Source organism: Andrena cerasifolii, chromosome 1 (genome assembly GCF_050908995.1).
Source record: "Andrena cerasifolii isolate SP2316 chromosome 1, iyAndCera1_principal, whole genome shotgun sequence".
Taxonomy (NCBI): Eukaryota; Metazoa; Arthropoda; class Insecta; order Hymenoptera; family Andrenidae; genus Andrena; species Andrena cerasifolii.
Genome location: NC_135118.1, coordinates 2,219,012 through 2,237,960, shown reverse-complemented (window position 1 = coordinate 2,237,960; position 18,949 = coordinate 2,219,012). Strand labels below are relative to the sequence as shown.

Sequence of the window (18,949 nt, the reverse complement as noted above, 5' to 3'; positions counted from 1 at the left end):
TGTATTCGTTTATGTTAAAATCTATAAATATATGTTATAGGTATAACTGTTGCAAATAAAATATAACAAAAATATATATTATACATATAAGAGAAAATATTTTATTAGATAACATGAAAATTACGGAAAATAATCATATATAAATATAATATCGTAAAAGAAGGATAGATTAATACGGTTTGTTTATTATTTTATGAACAAAAATCACGTACAAATGTATCATCTTCCTTTTCAGCGCTGGTGCAGGCCTCATGGGCCCACCCTTTACATGCAGTCATTTAGTAAACATTTAATATTTACACTTGAGCGCGAGGTAAAGAACTTTTTATATACGTCAAAATGTAGCGTAAGGACTATAGAATCCAACGATGTACTTGCCGTTATTAATTTTCCAAATCCAAGTACCGAAAAGTGGTCGAAAGTCCAACGCAATATTGAAACATCGATACCGGAAATTTTTCCAACTCTCTTAATGGAAAAATAACGTGTGCAGGGGTCTATGGTCTATCACAAAATGCTATGAGGACCCTTTGGTTCCATGTCACGCGATAGCAACTCATTCGCAGCTCTTATCTAACAGAAACATTGGTGTTCCGTTTTACCCACCCGTTCCGTTTTACCCCACTTTCCCTTACATATAAAATGCAGTTAGTTATCCATCGCTGTATTTACAGGTAATAATTACGAGTGTGATCTTTTTTTCATTGCATCTGGTATAACTTTGTAAAGCATTAAAAAATATTGAATACGATTTATTTTCATTTTCTTTAGTAACTAGTTTAAGGGGTTATGCCTAATCAGGCGGTCGAAAAGAGGTGAATATTTGTGAATTTTTTTTGAAAAAGCGGAAGCGTATATTTTTACAGAACTTTCTGCGCTTAAAAGAGCAACATTTAAAGAATATTTGGTAATTTTTTCGTAGAAAAATATTTACGTTTATAATAAAATAACAGGCGACATCCAAGAAGCATTTTTAAAAATTTGGTTTTGCGGTGAGCATTGCCATTCGGAACCAGATTATCTAAAATCAAAAACAAAAAAGATTTCGTTAGTATATTATTGTATCCTCAGGTTGACTGAGGGAATTTCCGAAATATTAAGTTAAAACAAAATCGCGGCTATTTAAAGTTGAAATCCTGATGTTTTTCGCGTGATTTTTGCAGGAAAGAATCATGATTTCAACTTTAAATAGCCGCCATTTTGTTTTAACCTAATATTTCGGAAAATTCTCTCCGTCACCCTGAGGATACATTAATATACTAACGAAATCTTTTTTGTTTTTTGATTTTAGATAATCTGGTTCCGAATGGAAATGCTCACCGCAAAACCAAATTTTTAAAAATGATTCTTGGATGTCGCTTGTTATTTTATTATAAACGTAAATAGTTTTCTATGAAAAAATTACCAAATATTCTTTAAATGTTGCTCTTTTAAGCGCAAAAAGTTCTGTAAAAATATACGCTTCCGCTTCTTCAAAAAAATTCACAAATATTCGTCTCTTTTTGACCGCCTGACTAGGCATAACCACTTAAGAGGGTGAAACACCCCTTCGAAATTCATCGACTGAAACAATCATTCTCTGCTTAACTCGAAACTATTTGGTAAATCGAAAAAAAAAATTCAAATACATATCTGCCGGTGATTATCAAAGTGGTTGTAAGTCATGTATTTTTTGTTTTAAAATATTTAGACTGTTGCGTTTGGGTGCATTAAAAAATATTTTTCCATTATCGAACAAAACGTTTCATAACATACAGTGAGTGCCACTCAAAATCGTACACTGCAACGCTTGCCAGATTATCGTTTGAAAAATATTGTTATCATAGATATAGGATGAAGGTATTTTAGGAATAAACACACTAACATAATTGTATTCAATATATACCGATTGCAAATGAAAAGCTTTATTCGTAATAAGAAAGTTATACATATTTGGAAATAATGTACAGAAAATACCAGTCACTGAAAATTGTACATGTACAAAAATATGTTATTATCGTTAATAGAAAAAAAAAGAAAAAAAGTGCATTTCAATATTTTGTGAGGTATCCACGATTATTTTCGACTGCTTGTAGTCATCGTGGAACCGATTGCACCAATTTTTTCGCAAAATTCCTTCGAAATGGTTGCCCACTCTTCTTGCAGTGCAGACTTCAATTGTTGTTTATTAGAAACGCAGTGTAATCTAACATTTTTCCAGTTCATGCCACACATGTTCTATAACATTGATATCTGCTGATTGTGACGGTGTTTGTATCACTTTGGACAATTATACAGTAACCAACTCTTGGCTAAGTAGGAAGTATGTTTGGGGTCATTATCGGCATAAAATTTCAAAGTTTTTAAAATACCTATTTTTTCCGCACTTTGCTTTACATTGTTTTTCAATATGTTTAAATACCCCCCTTTGTCCATCTTTTCATCTGTAAATACTAAATTACCTATACCAGAGGCTGAGGTGCAACCCCAGACCATTTGGCATCCTCCAAACTTCACCGTTGGCCGAAGATTTTGTGTCTTCATCTCTTCGTTACACTTTCGCCATACATGTATTTTTCATGAATTTAGATTCGTCTGTAAAAGTAACGTCCTTCCAAAAATCAGAAACTTTTTTTATATATGCAAAGAAAGTACAGGGTACTCCCTTTTAAATTAGCCCGCGCACTCACGGCGCGTTGGCTGAGGAGGTTAGAAAGACTAAGGAGTAAACACCAGTGCAAGGACAAAGCTCCACGAATTAAAAGACAACAGGAAATAGAGATTGTAATTGGGGAATAATTGACATTTAATGCCGTTTCTCTTTTACAGGTAAGCGTTGTAAATAGTTGTAAATAAGAACATAAACAATAAAATAAAAAAAAAATCTTTTACAGAGAGAGAAACTCAGTTTTGAGATTATTCCGGCCCAATTACATTATATATATATATTCTCTTGCGAATTCTCTTCGTTTTCTCCTATTTTGCCGGCTGATGTAGGGCTTGTTTCGCGCAACTCGTCCATGATAATTATTGTGTCTAATAATCCTTCTGACAGTGGAATTACTTACTTTTTTGCCTAAATACTTTTCTACATCAGCAGTTAATTTTGGTGCGCTAATCCTCGGATTATCTTTTACAATTTTCATAATCCACCGCTCGTCTCGCGTATTCAATTTCTTCTTTTTTTCACTTCTCACTTTGTTTAATACACGATCACATTCATTATATCTTTTAATTAAGGAGTACAAATTAGTTCGCTCCGTTTTCAAAAGATGACTCTGGCTGTTATGAATGTTTCATAATGACAGCTGATTTCGATTGTTTTAGAGTGGTTTGATATCTACCAATAATATTTAGATTATATCGCTTTGAGTTTCATACAAAACGTCTGTTTTTTACTGTGTCGAATATGTGAAATTTTGTGTTAACTAAGCAGCATTTGCGGGAGGTTTTAGTTTGTTGCTTTAATTGGAAGAAAAGTGCAGCTGAAGCCGCATCGTATGCTTGTAGAAGTTTATGGTGATAATGCTCCAACTGATAAATCATGTAGGGAATGGTTTCGACGTTTCAAGAATGGTGATTTCAGCGTTGAAGACAAGCCTCGCTCTGGAGAGCCAAAAAAATTCGAAGCCACAGAATTGGAGGCATTACTCGATGAAGATCCGAGTCAAACGCAGGAGGAGCTTGCAGAATCATTGGGAGTTACGCAACAAGCAGTTTGCGTACGATTGAAATCCATGGGAATGATTCACAAGGAAGGAAATTGGGTGCCTTATGAACTGAAAGAAAGAGACATTGAAAGGCGATTTCACACTTGCGAGCAGCTGATTCAAAGGCAACAAAAAAAGGGGGTTTTTACATCGCATTGTAACTGGGGATGAGAAATGGATATTCCACGATAACCCCAAGAAGAAAAAATATTACGCTATGGCCGGTCAATCGGTGTCATCGACCTCAACATCAACACCAAAGCGGAATATTCATGGTTCGAAGGTCATGCTGTGTATCTGGTGGGACCAAAAGGGTGTTATATACAACGAGCTGCTACAACCTGGCGATTCCATTACGGGCCAGCGGTATAGGCTACAATTGCTTCGTTTGCGCCGTGCATTACGAGAAAAACGGCCGGAATACGAGCAAAGACATGAGAAAGTTATTCTTTTGCATGACAACGCTCAGCCTCATGTCGCAAAAGTCGTAAAAACTTATTTGGAAACGGTCAAGTGGGATATTTTACCGCACCCGCCGCATTCGCCGGACATTGCTCCTTCAGATTATTGGTTGTTCCGACGGATGCAGCACGATTTGGCAGGTCAGCGGTTCACTTCTTTCGCAGAAATCGAAAATTGGCTCCTAACTTGGATCGCCTCAAAAGACGAGACATTTTTTCGAGATGGAATTCGAAAATTGCCTGGGAGGTGGGACAAAGTAGTAGCCAGCGATGGACAATACTTTGATTAATCTGCTCATTCATTTTGTTCTGAAATAATTGCATTTTTGACCACAAAAAAACGGACCGAACTAATTTGTACTCCAAATATATACTGTATAATACTCCTTTTCCGATTAATAATTTCAGCTATTTTATTTAGGCTTTTTCCATTTTTATAATGGTAAATAACCAATTCCCGTTCTTCAAGAGTGGTTCGCTTCATTTTAATTAATTTTACCCGTTGTGCACTAATTTGCGACTTTTAGTTAGACAAAACATTTGAATGGAGGTATAAAAAAAGGATAGCCAACTGTTACAGAAAAGAAAATCAGGTTATTCCCGTACTTTTTACAGGTGTACCAACATGTCCGATTTTCAGCGACTGGCATTTTCTATACAATATTTCCAAATATGTATAATTTTTTTATTACGGATAAAGCTTTTTATATGCAATCGGTATATATTGAATACAATTATGTTAGTGTGTTTATTCCTAAAATACCTTCATCCTACATCTATGATAACAATATTTTTCAAACGATAATCTGGCAAGCGTCACAGTGTACGATTTTGAGTGACACTCACTGTACAGGGTCAGCGTTTTAACCTGAAACCCGCGCTCGCGCGAACTTGTAAAATGGCAACAGCGCCTCACGAACGCATTCCACTACAACCATGCACCGGCCCAGCGGAGAGCTGCTAGCTGCCTGGACCTGTGATGCCAGATCGGGGACGGGTTCCCTCGAGAATTTCCCCCACCTCGCGCATACTACGCCGGAGCAGCGTGTCCGTGAGCTCGGCGCTTCGGAATCCAACTCACGGATACGCAGCTCCGGCGTAGTGCGCGCGAGGTGGGGGAAATTCTCGAGGGAACCCGTCCCCGATCTGGCATCACAGGCCTGGACAGCAGTGATGCCTGACCTCCGAAAATTTTAGGATGGTCTCTTACAAATTAACGTCGCAAAGAGCTATTGGGAATTTCCGGCCCCAGGTAATCGAGCCGCGCGCTCCGCTTTTATGATCGGTTTACCACTCGCACCGAGATTTTTCGCCACCTGCGTGTAAAAGCCACAATAATGGCGCATAGGCGGTATGGGCGTGGCGTTGAGTAGCTAAAACATTCAGACACAAAAATTCTAGAAACAAAATCCAAACACCGCTACAATCAAAGACACGTCCCATTAGTTACCCCTTAATAAACAGTTTGCAAAAGCTTTTTACAACACTTATGGTGAAAAAATTGATAGAAAAAAAATTAAGTAAATGTAAAATATTTTAAATTATTTATAGTTCAAAAGTTATACGAAAAAGGCCCCAAATTTTTCAACCCAGGCCGGGAAATTCTGAATAGCTCTTTGCGACGTTAATTTGAAAGAGACCACCCCAAAATTCTCGAAGCTCGGGTATCACTGCTGTCCAGCGGTCGCTGGCAGCTCTCCGAACGCCGGAACGGTGCATGGGTGTAGTGGAATGGGTCCGTGAGGCGCTGTTGCCATTTTACCTGTTCGCGCGAGCGCGGGTTGCAGGATAAACCGTTGACCCTGTATATGCTTTTCTAATGTCAAATTTATCTATCAATGTAACATTTGATGAGTAACTTGTACGAAAATGTGTTTTTTAAACCATTGAATATCTCCCAAATTCTAAAAGTTCTGAAACGTAGTGTTTCGATCTTCACAACTTCAACAACAATAAATTAAAACATTTTATCGAACAAAAGCAATTTTTATTTTCAGACACTGTTTCTCCTAATTTTTTCTCACATTTTCAGCATAATCTTAATATATAGAGCAGAAAGCTGCTATATGTTTGTGTGTCTGTCTGTCGCCTAAAAACTTTCGAACGGTAAACTCTGGGATCACGAAATGTGCCTCGGCTCATTATGCCTGACCAATCCAGATGAATGTGACCATTTTCTAAAAAAAATTAAAAATTTTTTTTAAGAAATCAGAATCAAAATTCGGGCGAAGCGGAATAGTGAAGCTAGTTAAATATATTTCGCGTTTTCTTTCTTTTTTCTTTTCTTATCCCACATCTAAGGTTAATACGTAATACAACAATATGTAATTATTTTCTTTCCCAAAAAATTCCTTACCCAGTACAAATGACTTGCACCACTATTGAAATGAACATCAAACAATCGCGGCTCATTATGAAAGTGACTCTATCGTGTCATTGCTTACTTGTTAATTTGCAACAATTCTGTCACCATATTGAAATATAAATCAATAAAGCAATCTATACTATTATATAACGAGAGAGCCGATTTTTATGTTCGCGCAAAACTCAAAACCTATTGAACCGATCTTCTTCAACTTTTAACACGTTATTTCTGCATACTCTAGGATGGACATAGGCTATGTAGCATGTCTCAGAAACGCGATATTAACATGTAATTTATGTGTAAACATTTCATGTGTACGGCTGTTTTACAGACCACGTAACCCGTGTATACATCAGTCTACTTCGCGTCCGCAGCAGTACCGTGATGTCACCACCAGATGGCAAAGCTTTTCGCGCGCTTTCTCGCTAGAGAAGTGGCTTACCGCGGACATATATGTTAGAATGATCGTATGGTTACAAATTGCTGTTGCAGGTTTATGTGTACGGCGTGTAGATTTTACTATGCCCCGGGTGCGATCAAATTTGTCAAGATCATCCACTCCTGTTCGACGTATGCAATACTAGCTTTGCCACTCAGCTTCACCCGAAATTGAGATTCTGATTTTATAAAAAAATTTGTTTTTTACTTATTCATCTTTTTTGTGAAATTAGCCACGTTCATCTGGATTAGATGGGTATAATGAGCTGGGACAAATTTCGTGACCCCCTGAGTTTACCGTTCGAATGTTTTTAGGCGACAGATAAACACACAAAAACACTTTCTGCTTTATATATTAAGATACACTGGTAAAAAACAGTGTTGCCAACTCAGATTTTTGAAAATCCGTAGAGAAAAGTTCAACATTCCGTAGAATTCCGTAGATCCCCCTTTGAAAAATCCGTTGATCTACGGATTTTCTTCAAAAGTGTTAATTATTACATGTATGATAGAAGCTAATTCCCTTGCTCATGGAACAAATCCTTTCTAGAAATATTATATCTCGACCCTCCCCTAACATCCTCAAAAAAATTATTGTCACCACGAAAATTCACAAATTACGAAAAAAGTTCACGTGCAAAAGTTGGGAAATCCACTTTTACTAATTCCACTTCAGTACAAGAGCTTTTCCCAAAAATAATGTTCCCCTGAAAGTCGTTTTCGCCAAAGCCTTTCGTCTCGACGTAAATTCAAGAAAAGGAATTAAAAAAGTTGATATGCAAAGATTCTGAAATCAATTTTGCTAATTCCTATTGTACTCGATTAAGTGTGATGAAAAGCTCTTGTAGTGAAGTGGAATTTAGCTACCCGCAGTAAATCGGCGGTTTGGATCGTAAAATCAATGGGTCAAACTAAACAGTAAATGATTTCTTTAATCAGAATCAGAATCTTTTGTTTTATCAACTTCGAATTACCTTAGTTTTAAAATTATACATATTAATAGTATTAAATAATTTAAGGTAAAAAATCCGTAGATTTCAGTTTACAATCCGTAGATCCGTAGATAAAGTAAAAAATCCGTAGATCTGCGGAAAAATCCGTAGGGTTGGTAACACTGCTGGTAAATCCTGGACTTATAAGAGTGAATGTTGCCAGAAGGTTTGCATTGAATTATGATCCAGGAATTAACTAAGTAGGATGTTAACATAGGATAAGTTCAAATAGGAGCGATGGATAATATTTGTCATCATTGCTCCGGCAGGTGATGCGCAACAACAATGCATCCTAATGTCAGAAAATCATTATACCAAGAATGTTATCTTCTCCGAAATATTACGAAGAAATCAAGCTCTTTTCCAAAATACTTAATTTCCTTAAAAGATATTAATAAACACGAATTAGTCACGCTATTATCTCGGGCGAAGCCGAGATATGGGTCGCTAGTATAACATAAGTTACAAAATAATAGAAATCTCAATTTTGGGTTTTTTGTTCTTACACCACTTTCATAATCACCGGCACATGGGTACAAAATACATTATTAACAGGCAAAGGACTTTGTAAAATAGTACGATAGGGTATATTAATAAACTGTAAATGGTTGAAATTTCACCCAGCGGGCGACTTTCGTACATTCTTTTGTAGCTTAAAGAATTCCATAAGATTAAATCGTTAGTTGATAAGCTGTTTATACATATTTCAAATTATTCTACAAGTTAATCAAGTTGTTATTCTATTTCAGGGCGCTACGTTGGCTCCCGGCCCATAAAACTGCGCAAAAGTTCATGGAAGCAACGGAATTTAGAGACTGTAAGGAAGAAAGAGAAAGAGAAACAAGCGTTAATTGGTTTATTGACTGGTCGGTGACGTGACAGGGCTTTCGAAATTTTCCTTGTTTCACATTTTCCCTTGGATTATATGCACACCTGCGAGTGTTGGTCTTATTAAAAACAACTGCTACAAAGCCTACATTTTTGCTGTACCTGTATGGTAATTTCTCACGGTAAAAACTTGACTATAGCTAATTGACGTGTTTTTAATAATTCCAAATAGCAAGAATAGATGTGTGCAGAATGGTATCGACCATTATGTAAAATGATGTGCAACTGAATGCAAATAAATTCTTACTTTAATTGAATGTCTCGCAGTATTTTCTTATTATACTCTCCTAAAAATGTATTTAGTCTATTTGTTACCTATATTCTCAATAGGGAAGAAAAATTTGTTGGACCCTGTGGGTATATGTATTTCTATAGTCACAAAGTGTCGAGAACATAGGGAAATGAATCTTGTTCCGCAAATACCTCTTTCTGTCTCTAAACGGGGAGTACGAGTGGTCCTCATTGCAAGATTTCTATATTTTATAGGATTTGTGTAATTTATGAAATCAAGGAGGTTTGTTTTTGATGCGTGGGTTGCTGGCTTAGTTTGCGAAAAAAATGATATTGAAGATAAGACTACATAGGACGACTTTCTTTTAAACTTTCCACATTTGCTTAGTCACATTTAATGTACAGTGACTCGCATTAATATTCGGACACTTTTTAAAATCGCATAACTTTTTTAGAATTGGTCCAAACGACTTGAGTTTTTTTTTGAGAAGCTAGAAGGAAGTTTGCTAAATGACGTATTTGGTCGTTTTGGAAAAAATGTATTTGGTCGGAATAGCGAAAAAAATAGTAAAGGTCGATTTTTAAACTTTTTTTGGTGAGCTTGTAATGAAAATTAAAAAAAAAGTTTGTAGATTGCAGTAAGTTGTATACGTGCCTAAAATTTCATGAAAATCGGTTAACGTTGCTCCGAGCTACAAACGTTTAAAGATCGCGGAATAAGGTCGAGAATCGCGAAAATTCCCGAAATCAGCGATTTTTGACCTTATTCTGCGATCTTTACACGTTTGTAGCTCGGAGCAATGTTAACCGAATTTGATGAAATTTTATGCACGTATACAACTTACTTCAATCTACAAACGGGTTTTTTGAATTTTCATTACAGGCTCACAAAAAAAGTTTAAAAAACGACCTTTACAATTTTTTTTTCTATTTCGACCAAATGTTTTTTTTTTTCAAAACGGCGAAACACGTCACTTAGCAAACTAATCCTTCTAGCTTCTAAAAAAAAAACTCATGTCGTTTGGACCAATTCTAAAAAAGTTATGCGATTTTAAAAACCGTCCAAATACTTTTTTTACTCACTGTATATATAATCGAACAAAAATGTATCAAATGTATTTACGGGACATACGTGCGCACAATATCATGGCACTACACATCTTTAAGGAGGTTCGATACCTCACTTGCGGGGCAGGCGGCGAGAGGGGTAAGCCTATGCTTATACATGGGAGCTCTGCAGTAATACCAATCTTAGAAAAAAAAAATTATGTAGACAAAAATGTTATTTATGTCTATTCCTAATAAAATTATTACTACATATTTTGTTTTGGAACTCAATTAAACAAAAAGTATGTTTAATGCAGTTAGAAATATAATATTTTCATTAAATGTAGCGTAAAATATGCGAGCGAAATGCGGCAACGTCGCTTTGCGTCCATCTTTTTTTCTCTTTCCACTTTACACTTGTGGCGTCGCAACAAATTACTAAATACATGTTTACAGCTTGGTAGTGTTTTTACAAATTTTTACTGTATCCTTTGTACAAATATACACGGTATAGATGAGTACTTGGCGTACAGCGTTGCCACGTTCCAAACAGTTCCTTCAGGCAGTTCCAAAAATACGAGCACATTGCTGTCTTTATTCAATTATCTAATAAACCGTACGGTAAATGTCCAATTCTTTTTTTAAAATTTCATATGAATACTTAAGCTTTTCATTGCCACATTTTTTAGCACTTTCTCACTATTTTTAAGGACTCTGTGTAACATTTTATAGAAATTTTATCGTTTCTCCCATAACAGCCTGTGTATAAGAGCGCAACTTTGATTTCAATTTTTTTATAAACCGTGCTGTCAATCGACTTGAACTTTTAACACAACGCGGACTACACTTTGGACATTAGATCAAAACACTTTTCAAAGATTTCTCATTATTTTTGCTCCGGTATCGAACCTCCTTAAAACAGTACAATTTCACACGGCTGAAGGCCTTCTTCTCATCATACATAAATTTATATACACAATTTCTGACTAGCGGAATCCCACAGTCGATTGACTGTCAAAAATTGTGATAGGTGTTTAAAAGAACAATTCCTAATTCATTAACAATCCACACATGCTCCGAACGTGCGACAAAACCGTGGGAAGGCATCGTTCCCTGCGTCGGTAACCGGGTGTAGAGTATACAATTCTGTCAATCTTCTAAGAAGCAACCCAGTCTGCGTATTCCTGATGTACCTAGCTGTTACTGATTATGTTACAATGTTTAGCGCGACGGTCAGAGGTGCGCTCAACAAGGGTTCTCCCACAATGCTCCGAGGCATTGTTGATCCGCACCCCTGCCGCTTACACAGTGCGGATTCGGCACCTCAAGAGAACCTCTGGGTCTTTCGGATCGCGACTCTCTGGTGAGAAAGCCGCTGCGTCAGCACCGCCTTATCCTTATCGCGAGACGGCAATATGTCGAGGCGACGATGCTGCAAAGAAAGGGTTCTGGTTTTACTAAATTATTATTGACTAACTAGGCGGGACTGTGATCACCGAGGGATTTCCCATAACGCTAGGCGTTGTTGATGCATACCCCGTACCAAAAAGAAAAATCTTACGTTCCGGACGTAACAATATAAACGATAAGCAATAGCCATATACGTATGAACATGAAATATGTGAGTATTAGCAATAGACAAGAATATGAAAAGCAATAAGTATTAGCAATAGACAAGAATATGAAAAGCAATAAGTATTAGCAATAGACAAGAATATGAAAAGCAATAATATGAAATGCGATAAGCATTAGCAATGAAGATGATATAAAGCAATACGATAAGCAATAATATGAAATAGGAAAAGCGTAAGCAATGAAATATAATATAAATGACGATGATATACACTGGTACTATAGGTAATAATAATGACAGTTGATGTCGAAGATTAGTAATTCCTTTGAGAGAATTGGCACTGAATATAGTATGACTAATCATTGAATGGTTTAGGGTTCGCTATTTGGTTAATTCTATCTACTTCTGTAGGAGAGTTTCCGTAGAAGAGGACTACGGCCTCTGGGGTCCTTGTATTTATACAGTGTTTAGGTACGAGGGGTATGCGCGGTATGTACCATGACTCACGTGCAAAATATGTGGTCTATAATTAGAACATGTTGATGACTCATTTGCGAAATATGCGTTACAATAGGACTTCCGGGGTTTTTATTTGGGGCTTTCGAAAAGGAGGTACTCAACCCATTGGATGTACTTTGCGTGTTTTGATTGGAAAGGGGTGAGAGTGGCGTTGACTTTGTGGGCCGTATGGAGGGGATGACACGTGGTCTCGAGTTAAGGGGGTTTTCTATCCTTACTACGAACTGCAGGGAAACTAATAGACTCGCACGATATGTGGTTACGACAGTTTATTGCGAGCAATTGCGAGTGACTTTTCAGGAGCGCACACGAGATGAAAAACTGCGTGCTCAGTAGGCGACTCCTACCGGCACGCCGCGGAATCTCAAAAAACAGTGCTGCCACCAGTACGTTAAGAACATACACAACAGGGGGTTTCCGGGAGGAGGGACTTGTTTAGATTTAAATATGAGGGAGGAGAAGAGGGGAAGGAGATTTCATACTTGACCATCGCGAGATGCGGACCGCTAAGGTACATCTTCTAGATGGCCCGATGGTTGGGGAAAAGGGGTAAGAATTGGATTAAGGATACTGGCGTAGTTGTGAAGTGATTTATGGGGGAGACTTTAATTTAGACCGCGCGAAAAATGGTGGGACGTCACAAACTTTTTTTTTTTTGTTTAATTTGATTGCATAGTGTTATAGAGCACTAGCTGAAATGCCCAGTGTTACCTAGGTTAATGCACCTTTTAAAATAAATGTGACAGTATTATAGACAGTAAAACAGTTGATAGCGTTATTCGACTTCTTTCGAAAACCATTTGTCGCGCGAGAAAAGGTAATACATACAATATAAAAGATGCTCCTTGTCTGGATCTACAACTTTTGTTTGACATATTTTTTTATGTAATCAATAACTTGGAGGATATTATTTAAACTCGACTTTGTGATCTGTTACATAATTATTTAAATGTTCGAGGGTCCAGGGGCACCTTTTCTCGTTATCCGATTGGGCTCAAACTTTACACAGATTTATTTTTTATTATCTGGAACAATTCTGGGTGGGGGGGGGGAGGGGGGTGCCGCGAAGAAAATTAAAAAGTCGAAAATAAGAGCCACCCTAGGTCGAATTCCACTTACATCCAAATCACCCGTGATTTTCATTAAGCTAGGTTTTCCTGTACACGACTACACGCATCGTCAACAATTTTAAAGTCGATTTTCTCGAAAATGAAGCGCGATATGAAAAAAAGTTACTATTTCTTTTCGTCTTATAACGAGTAAATAAGTCGAGAAAAATAAATAAAATTTTTTGATATTGCGCTTCATTTTCGAGAAAATCGACTTTGAAAATCTTGACGATGCGTCCATTCGCGTATAAGGAAACCCACCCTAATGAAATTCACGGGTGATTTGGGCGTAAGTGGAATTCGCCCATAATAATACATATATAGATAGAAGATAGATAGATAAAAACTATCCAATTGCCATTGTAACCGTTTTTTATATCTGCTATAATTTTCAAGATGCACTTGAAATAGGAATCCCACATTAACTTTTAAAGGGTGGTTTCACCCAGAAGAACCAGAAAGTACTTAGCAAAAAAAATTGTCTGATACTCCTATCGAGGTCCCCTAGAAACCTGCAGTTTCAAAGAAATCGGAATTGTCTTAATATTACCTACAAATACTATTACATTCCAGTAATAATTTAGACAAATATTGCTAACGATTGTCACTGCATTGAAACAACAAATTACGTACATATTTACATTGGCGATAAAAATCGATCTCGCGACATTCGAGATTTTTGTTCGTGCGTTGTAAAGCACAGATAAAGACAGCTATAAAGTAAAAAAGAAATGTCAGAATATCCAGCAACCGCAGGTGAGGAAGGAGAGGAGGAGACAAATCCGCTAGGGGTAAGATGAGATCTCTCCCCAACTTGAGGCATAATCATCGTAATGTCTCGCCGGAATTAGGTTTGTTAACCTCAACGACACTTCCTATCGAGTGCTCTCAAGAATCAGGGAAAAATAACGACGTAGTGTTTTTAATACGCGACCTTTAATTATTAAAATGAGATTGCACGTTGCCTGAGAACAAAACATGAAATTCTTGAACCCAGCCTAGCTCGTTGCCAATATAAGGGTGTTCCAGGATTCAGTCAATTAATGACAGGAATAAAGATAAGAAATATGAGAAAGGAAAAAATAAATATAATTTTTTGACGATGTCAGTACTGTGTAAGGAAGGGCGGCCATTTTAAATTGGAAGTGGATAAGTATACCACCACCCTAATTTATCAATAGTACAAATTGTTAATAACATATTTTCAGATTTTATTTTGCATGTGCAACATTTCTTTCTTATTTCTGTCGGAGTACGGTATGACCCAACCACCGGAATGAACCGAAATGTTAAGGGTTGGGCGGGAGGGGGAGAGAACCTCTAATGTAAAATTTTAGCTGCGGGTATTTGTTAGTTTCTGAGTTATTAATAAAAAACTTTCGGCATAATACATTGAAATTTACCTATACAGACGTTACTAACACAACCATTTTCTCGTCGCCGTCGACTGTTTCACAGTCGACGATACAATGTCCTATGTTGACCTCATCGAGCAATGCTTGTAACTGCAGTCTCATTTTTAGTATTCCCAAACTCACATTGGTTCGGTACCATGCTTTACGCGCCCCACGCACTAATCTAGCCCCAACCAATACAGGGTCATCCATTAAAACTGCAACCTACGCGCGCGCGAACAGACGAAAATGGCAACACCGCCTCACGGATGCATTCCACTACAACCATGCACCGGCCCAGCGGATAGCTGCCAGCGACCGCTGGATAGTAGTGATGCCCGAGCTCCGAAAATTTTATAATGGTCTCTTTTAAATTAACGTCGCAAAGAGCTATTGCGAATTTCCCGGCCCAGGTAATCGAGCCGCGCGCTCCGTTTTTCTGATCGGTTTACCACTCGGACCCCAAATTACTGTAATATAGTCACTCGGTAACTCGGGAGGTAACGGCGTACGTGAAAACGATCGGCGTCGGAAGGACCCGAGTCCTTCCGACGATCAGTTACCAGTCGACTTCGATGGCGTGCGTTAAGCAGTCACGCATTAGTGTGTGTTCTCTTATGTCCTGTTCTTTCAATATATTATATCTCTATTTTTCTATAAGGCCTGTTATTATTGAGCCATCCTATCTACTACAGTAATGAAATTTGAAAATAATGTCGACTGATCTCGAACTACGACAGGGTTGACCGCGGCGCTATACCCTTAATAATGGCGCATCGTTCCAAAAATAACATTAACGGAAGCCCGTATACGCGTGGCGTTGTGTAGCTAAAACATTCAGACCCAAAAATTCTAGAAAAAAAATTAAACACCGCTACAATCAAAGTCACGTCCCATTAGTGGTAACTAAACCCATTAGGGGTACCTTACGTCTGATCTAGGTATGCGCTGCATTAAGGATAAAATCATAAAAACGAAAACCAGATCAATAGATTCCGAGGTCTGCAGAACTAACACATAATTGAACAAAAATTTAATTTCGCAATTTCTGAAAGTTATGATACAGAAACAACTAGCCTATTGTCTATCAACACCACGAGTTTTAAAAGCAGTATTAAATACAGTATCATATAAATAGTTTGCAAAAGCTTTTTACAACAATTATGATTAAAAAAATAAGTAAATGTAAAATATTTTAAATTATCCATCATTAAGAGGGAATAATTTTTCCTCATTTTTCGGCGCAAATTGCATTCCAATATCTTTTATATTTCAAAAGTTATACGAAAAAGGCCCCAAATTTTTCAACCCGGCCCGGGAAATTCTGAATAGCTCTTTGCGACATTAATTTGAAAGAGACCATCCCAAAATTCTCGAAGCTCGGGCATCACTGCTGTTCAGCGGTCGCTGGCAGCTCTCCGCTGGGCCGGTGCATGGTTGTAGTGGAATGCGTCCGTGAGGCGCTGTTGCCATTTTACAAGTTCACACGAGCGCGGGTTGCAGGATACAACGCTGACCCTGTACATTATTAATTAGGTTTTTCTAGTAGATATTCTTGCATTTACGGAATTATTAGACTTACCTTCTCTGAATGTGGTGTGAAATTGTGGCAGCCCATTAAATGTTTTCACTATTATAATTCACTAAAATACTTCTCTTTCTGTAACTGTTGATCACATGATGCTGCAATTACAGTATGTCTTCCTACATATGTTTCGGTACTAATTCAGTGCATAACCGATAAATTTTAGATCTTACTTTGCGAGATATAGCGGGTGGCGATATTAGGAACATTGGCGGGATTAGGTACAGTCACCCTACGTTTACAAGAATCTCGTATAACCAGGTATCACTGCAGCTACATATGAGCCGTTTATTTTGAAAGTGGCGTAAGTCCATTTATGTTCGAATCAAGATATTGAAGGGTTTGCGTTGGAATAAATTTAAAAATATGGATAACGTATAACATAGTAGTATAATGTTTTTGGGTTCCCAAGGGTGTCAAATTTATCATCCCAATTAGCATAATTAACATTATTTAAGAAATAATATGTGTTTGATAGCTATGAATGGACTTACGCCACTTTCGAAATCAATGAAATGACGTCTTCAATTCTTAAGAAAGCACAAGTCCATAGTAAAAGTAAATTTCCCTTGAAGTAAAAATAAATGTATACACTTTTGTTATAAAATCTAAAAAAAATATTCAACTTTTATTCTTTGTTAAGTAATTTTTACATTCAAATTAATAATGTTTTATTAATTATTACTCAGTCTTCTCCAGTTTTTGTATACGGGAGTGATTTAAAATAATTATGGTGTGCGGGTGGTATATAATATAATAAATCCATTCAGTCCTTATATTTTAGATTGTGATTGGTCTCGTGTTTTTCGTCCAAGTCGCGTATTCCGATACATTTTTCCTGTTGGATTTTATCTGTTCGCTGTAGTTTTAGTTGTGACTGCTTTATGTCCCGCAGACATTTACTTTGTAATATGCAAGTAATTTATTATAAACAAATTATTAACAAATTGCTGAAAATTGCAAGGGCATATCCGGAGACCTGTATGAATCTGTCAGCGGATCGAAAGTGGAATTTCAGATTAAATTGTTTATAACAAATTCATTGCACATTGATAATTAAACTGCTACCTTGATGATTAAACATAAAGCTGTGATCTCAAAAAATTTTATTGCACAATATTTTTCATATCCATTTGAAACTCTCACAATGGGACTTACGCCGCTTTCAAAATAAACTTTTTCATCGCTTCATTAACCAGCATGTTTTCGTTTTACAAAATTTTAATGATTTTAAATATATTAGTAACAATTTTCTTCAGAATGAAAAGATCGTGTAAAAATGTAACTATTAAGATAGCTAACTCGATTTTTTGGACAATGGACTTACGCCAGTTTCAAAATAAACGGCTCATATATGATATTTCCATCTACCTCCGTCGCTTGAAATATTTCATTTGTTTTTACAGTTATTTTTTCATTAGCTTTATTTCTAATTTCGCAGAAAAATGTTTCTTGCGAGAATTACATAATTTAGAATTATACGTTATTCGAGTAGATTCTTTATCTATCAGGTATTATTCGAAGAAAACCCCCTGTTCGTGTGAAAACAATCGTGAACGTATTATTGAAAAATAAGCAGGCAAAATATACTTCTATGAAACAAATCATTTTAAACTAGTACAGGTCAAGCATCTAGTTTCACCAGAATTTTCACTACAAATAAAACACTAATTGCAAGTGCTGCGTTTCATTGGAATATTAACGATTCGAACCTGAAAATAAAATATTTGAAAGTTACCCTTTACATTGATTTGAAGCACTGTCTGAGCAATTATTTGTACACATAGAACATTTTCTCGATACCTATTTAATCGAACAAATCCTTATTTAGGTATTTCAAATAAATCTCGCCTTCTTATTTGATAAACAGTTTTAACTTCTTTGTACTGATGCTACAAGATAAAAGTAATTAAAAAATGATACACCTAATGATTTATTGATGTTATTACACATGGAGATAACGACGTCTGAGCGAAAACAATTATATGTCTAATTAGTAAATCTGGTGATATAAGTACAGGGTAGATCAGGGCGTGTGGCCCAACCAGTTACAGGCTGATTGCTCGTACAAAAATAAATCGGAAACGTAGAATAAAACTTTTTCTAACGAGCCTTCGTTCCCGAAAAAATCGACAGATTTTTCAGCTCGTTTTCCTCAAAAACAAAGTCTTATTTGAAAATGAAATTATTCCAAAATTTGCAGTTGTACCATATTTATCGATAAATTCTGCTGGCATTCAGTTAGGTGCGCGCGTGTCACGAATTCTCAAAGCTAATTTTCTCGAAAGGAAGGCGTATCCTGTCGAACAATTTTATTCTACATTTTCGACTAAGTTATACACAATGAACACCTTTTGCCTGGTTGTACGAGTGCACCACTCATCCTACATGTCTGACATAGTAAGTAACCTATTGAGCTTTCTAATCTACTCAAGCTACATCCAATGTTCTGATCCGGCTCTTGATTACCCATATATGTATCTTGGGTGTCAATAGCTCTAACAAACGTGTAACACTTTAATTCAAAAGATACCTACAAATGGGTCATCCCCTTAAAAGCTATATCGCTTTCAGAAAGGACATTTCTCATAATTATTGTAACTGCAGGAATATTCTTGGTGACATGGGTGGGTAGGTAATACTGTATTAACGCGCGTA

At 36.7% G+C, this 18,949-nt stretch overlaps 1 protein-coding gene across 1 annotated transcript in view; it reads left to right on the top strand.

Annotated features, from left to right (window-relative positions):
- Positions 1-9,090, top strand: part of LOC143372313 (uncharacterized) — a 48,510-nt gene extending 39,420 nt beyond the window's left edge. Inside the window, exon 5 of the mRNA XM_076818412.1 lies at positions 8,695-9,090. Coding sequence (XP_076674527.1) covers positions 8,695-8,819 — 125 coding nt within the window. The 3' untranslated portion in view covers positions 8,820-9,090. The remainder of the gene's footprint in view (positions 1-8,694) is intronic.
- The last annotated feature ends 9,859 nt before the right edge of the window (positions 9,091-18,949 follow it).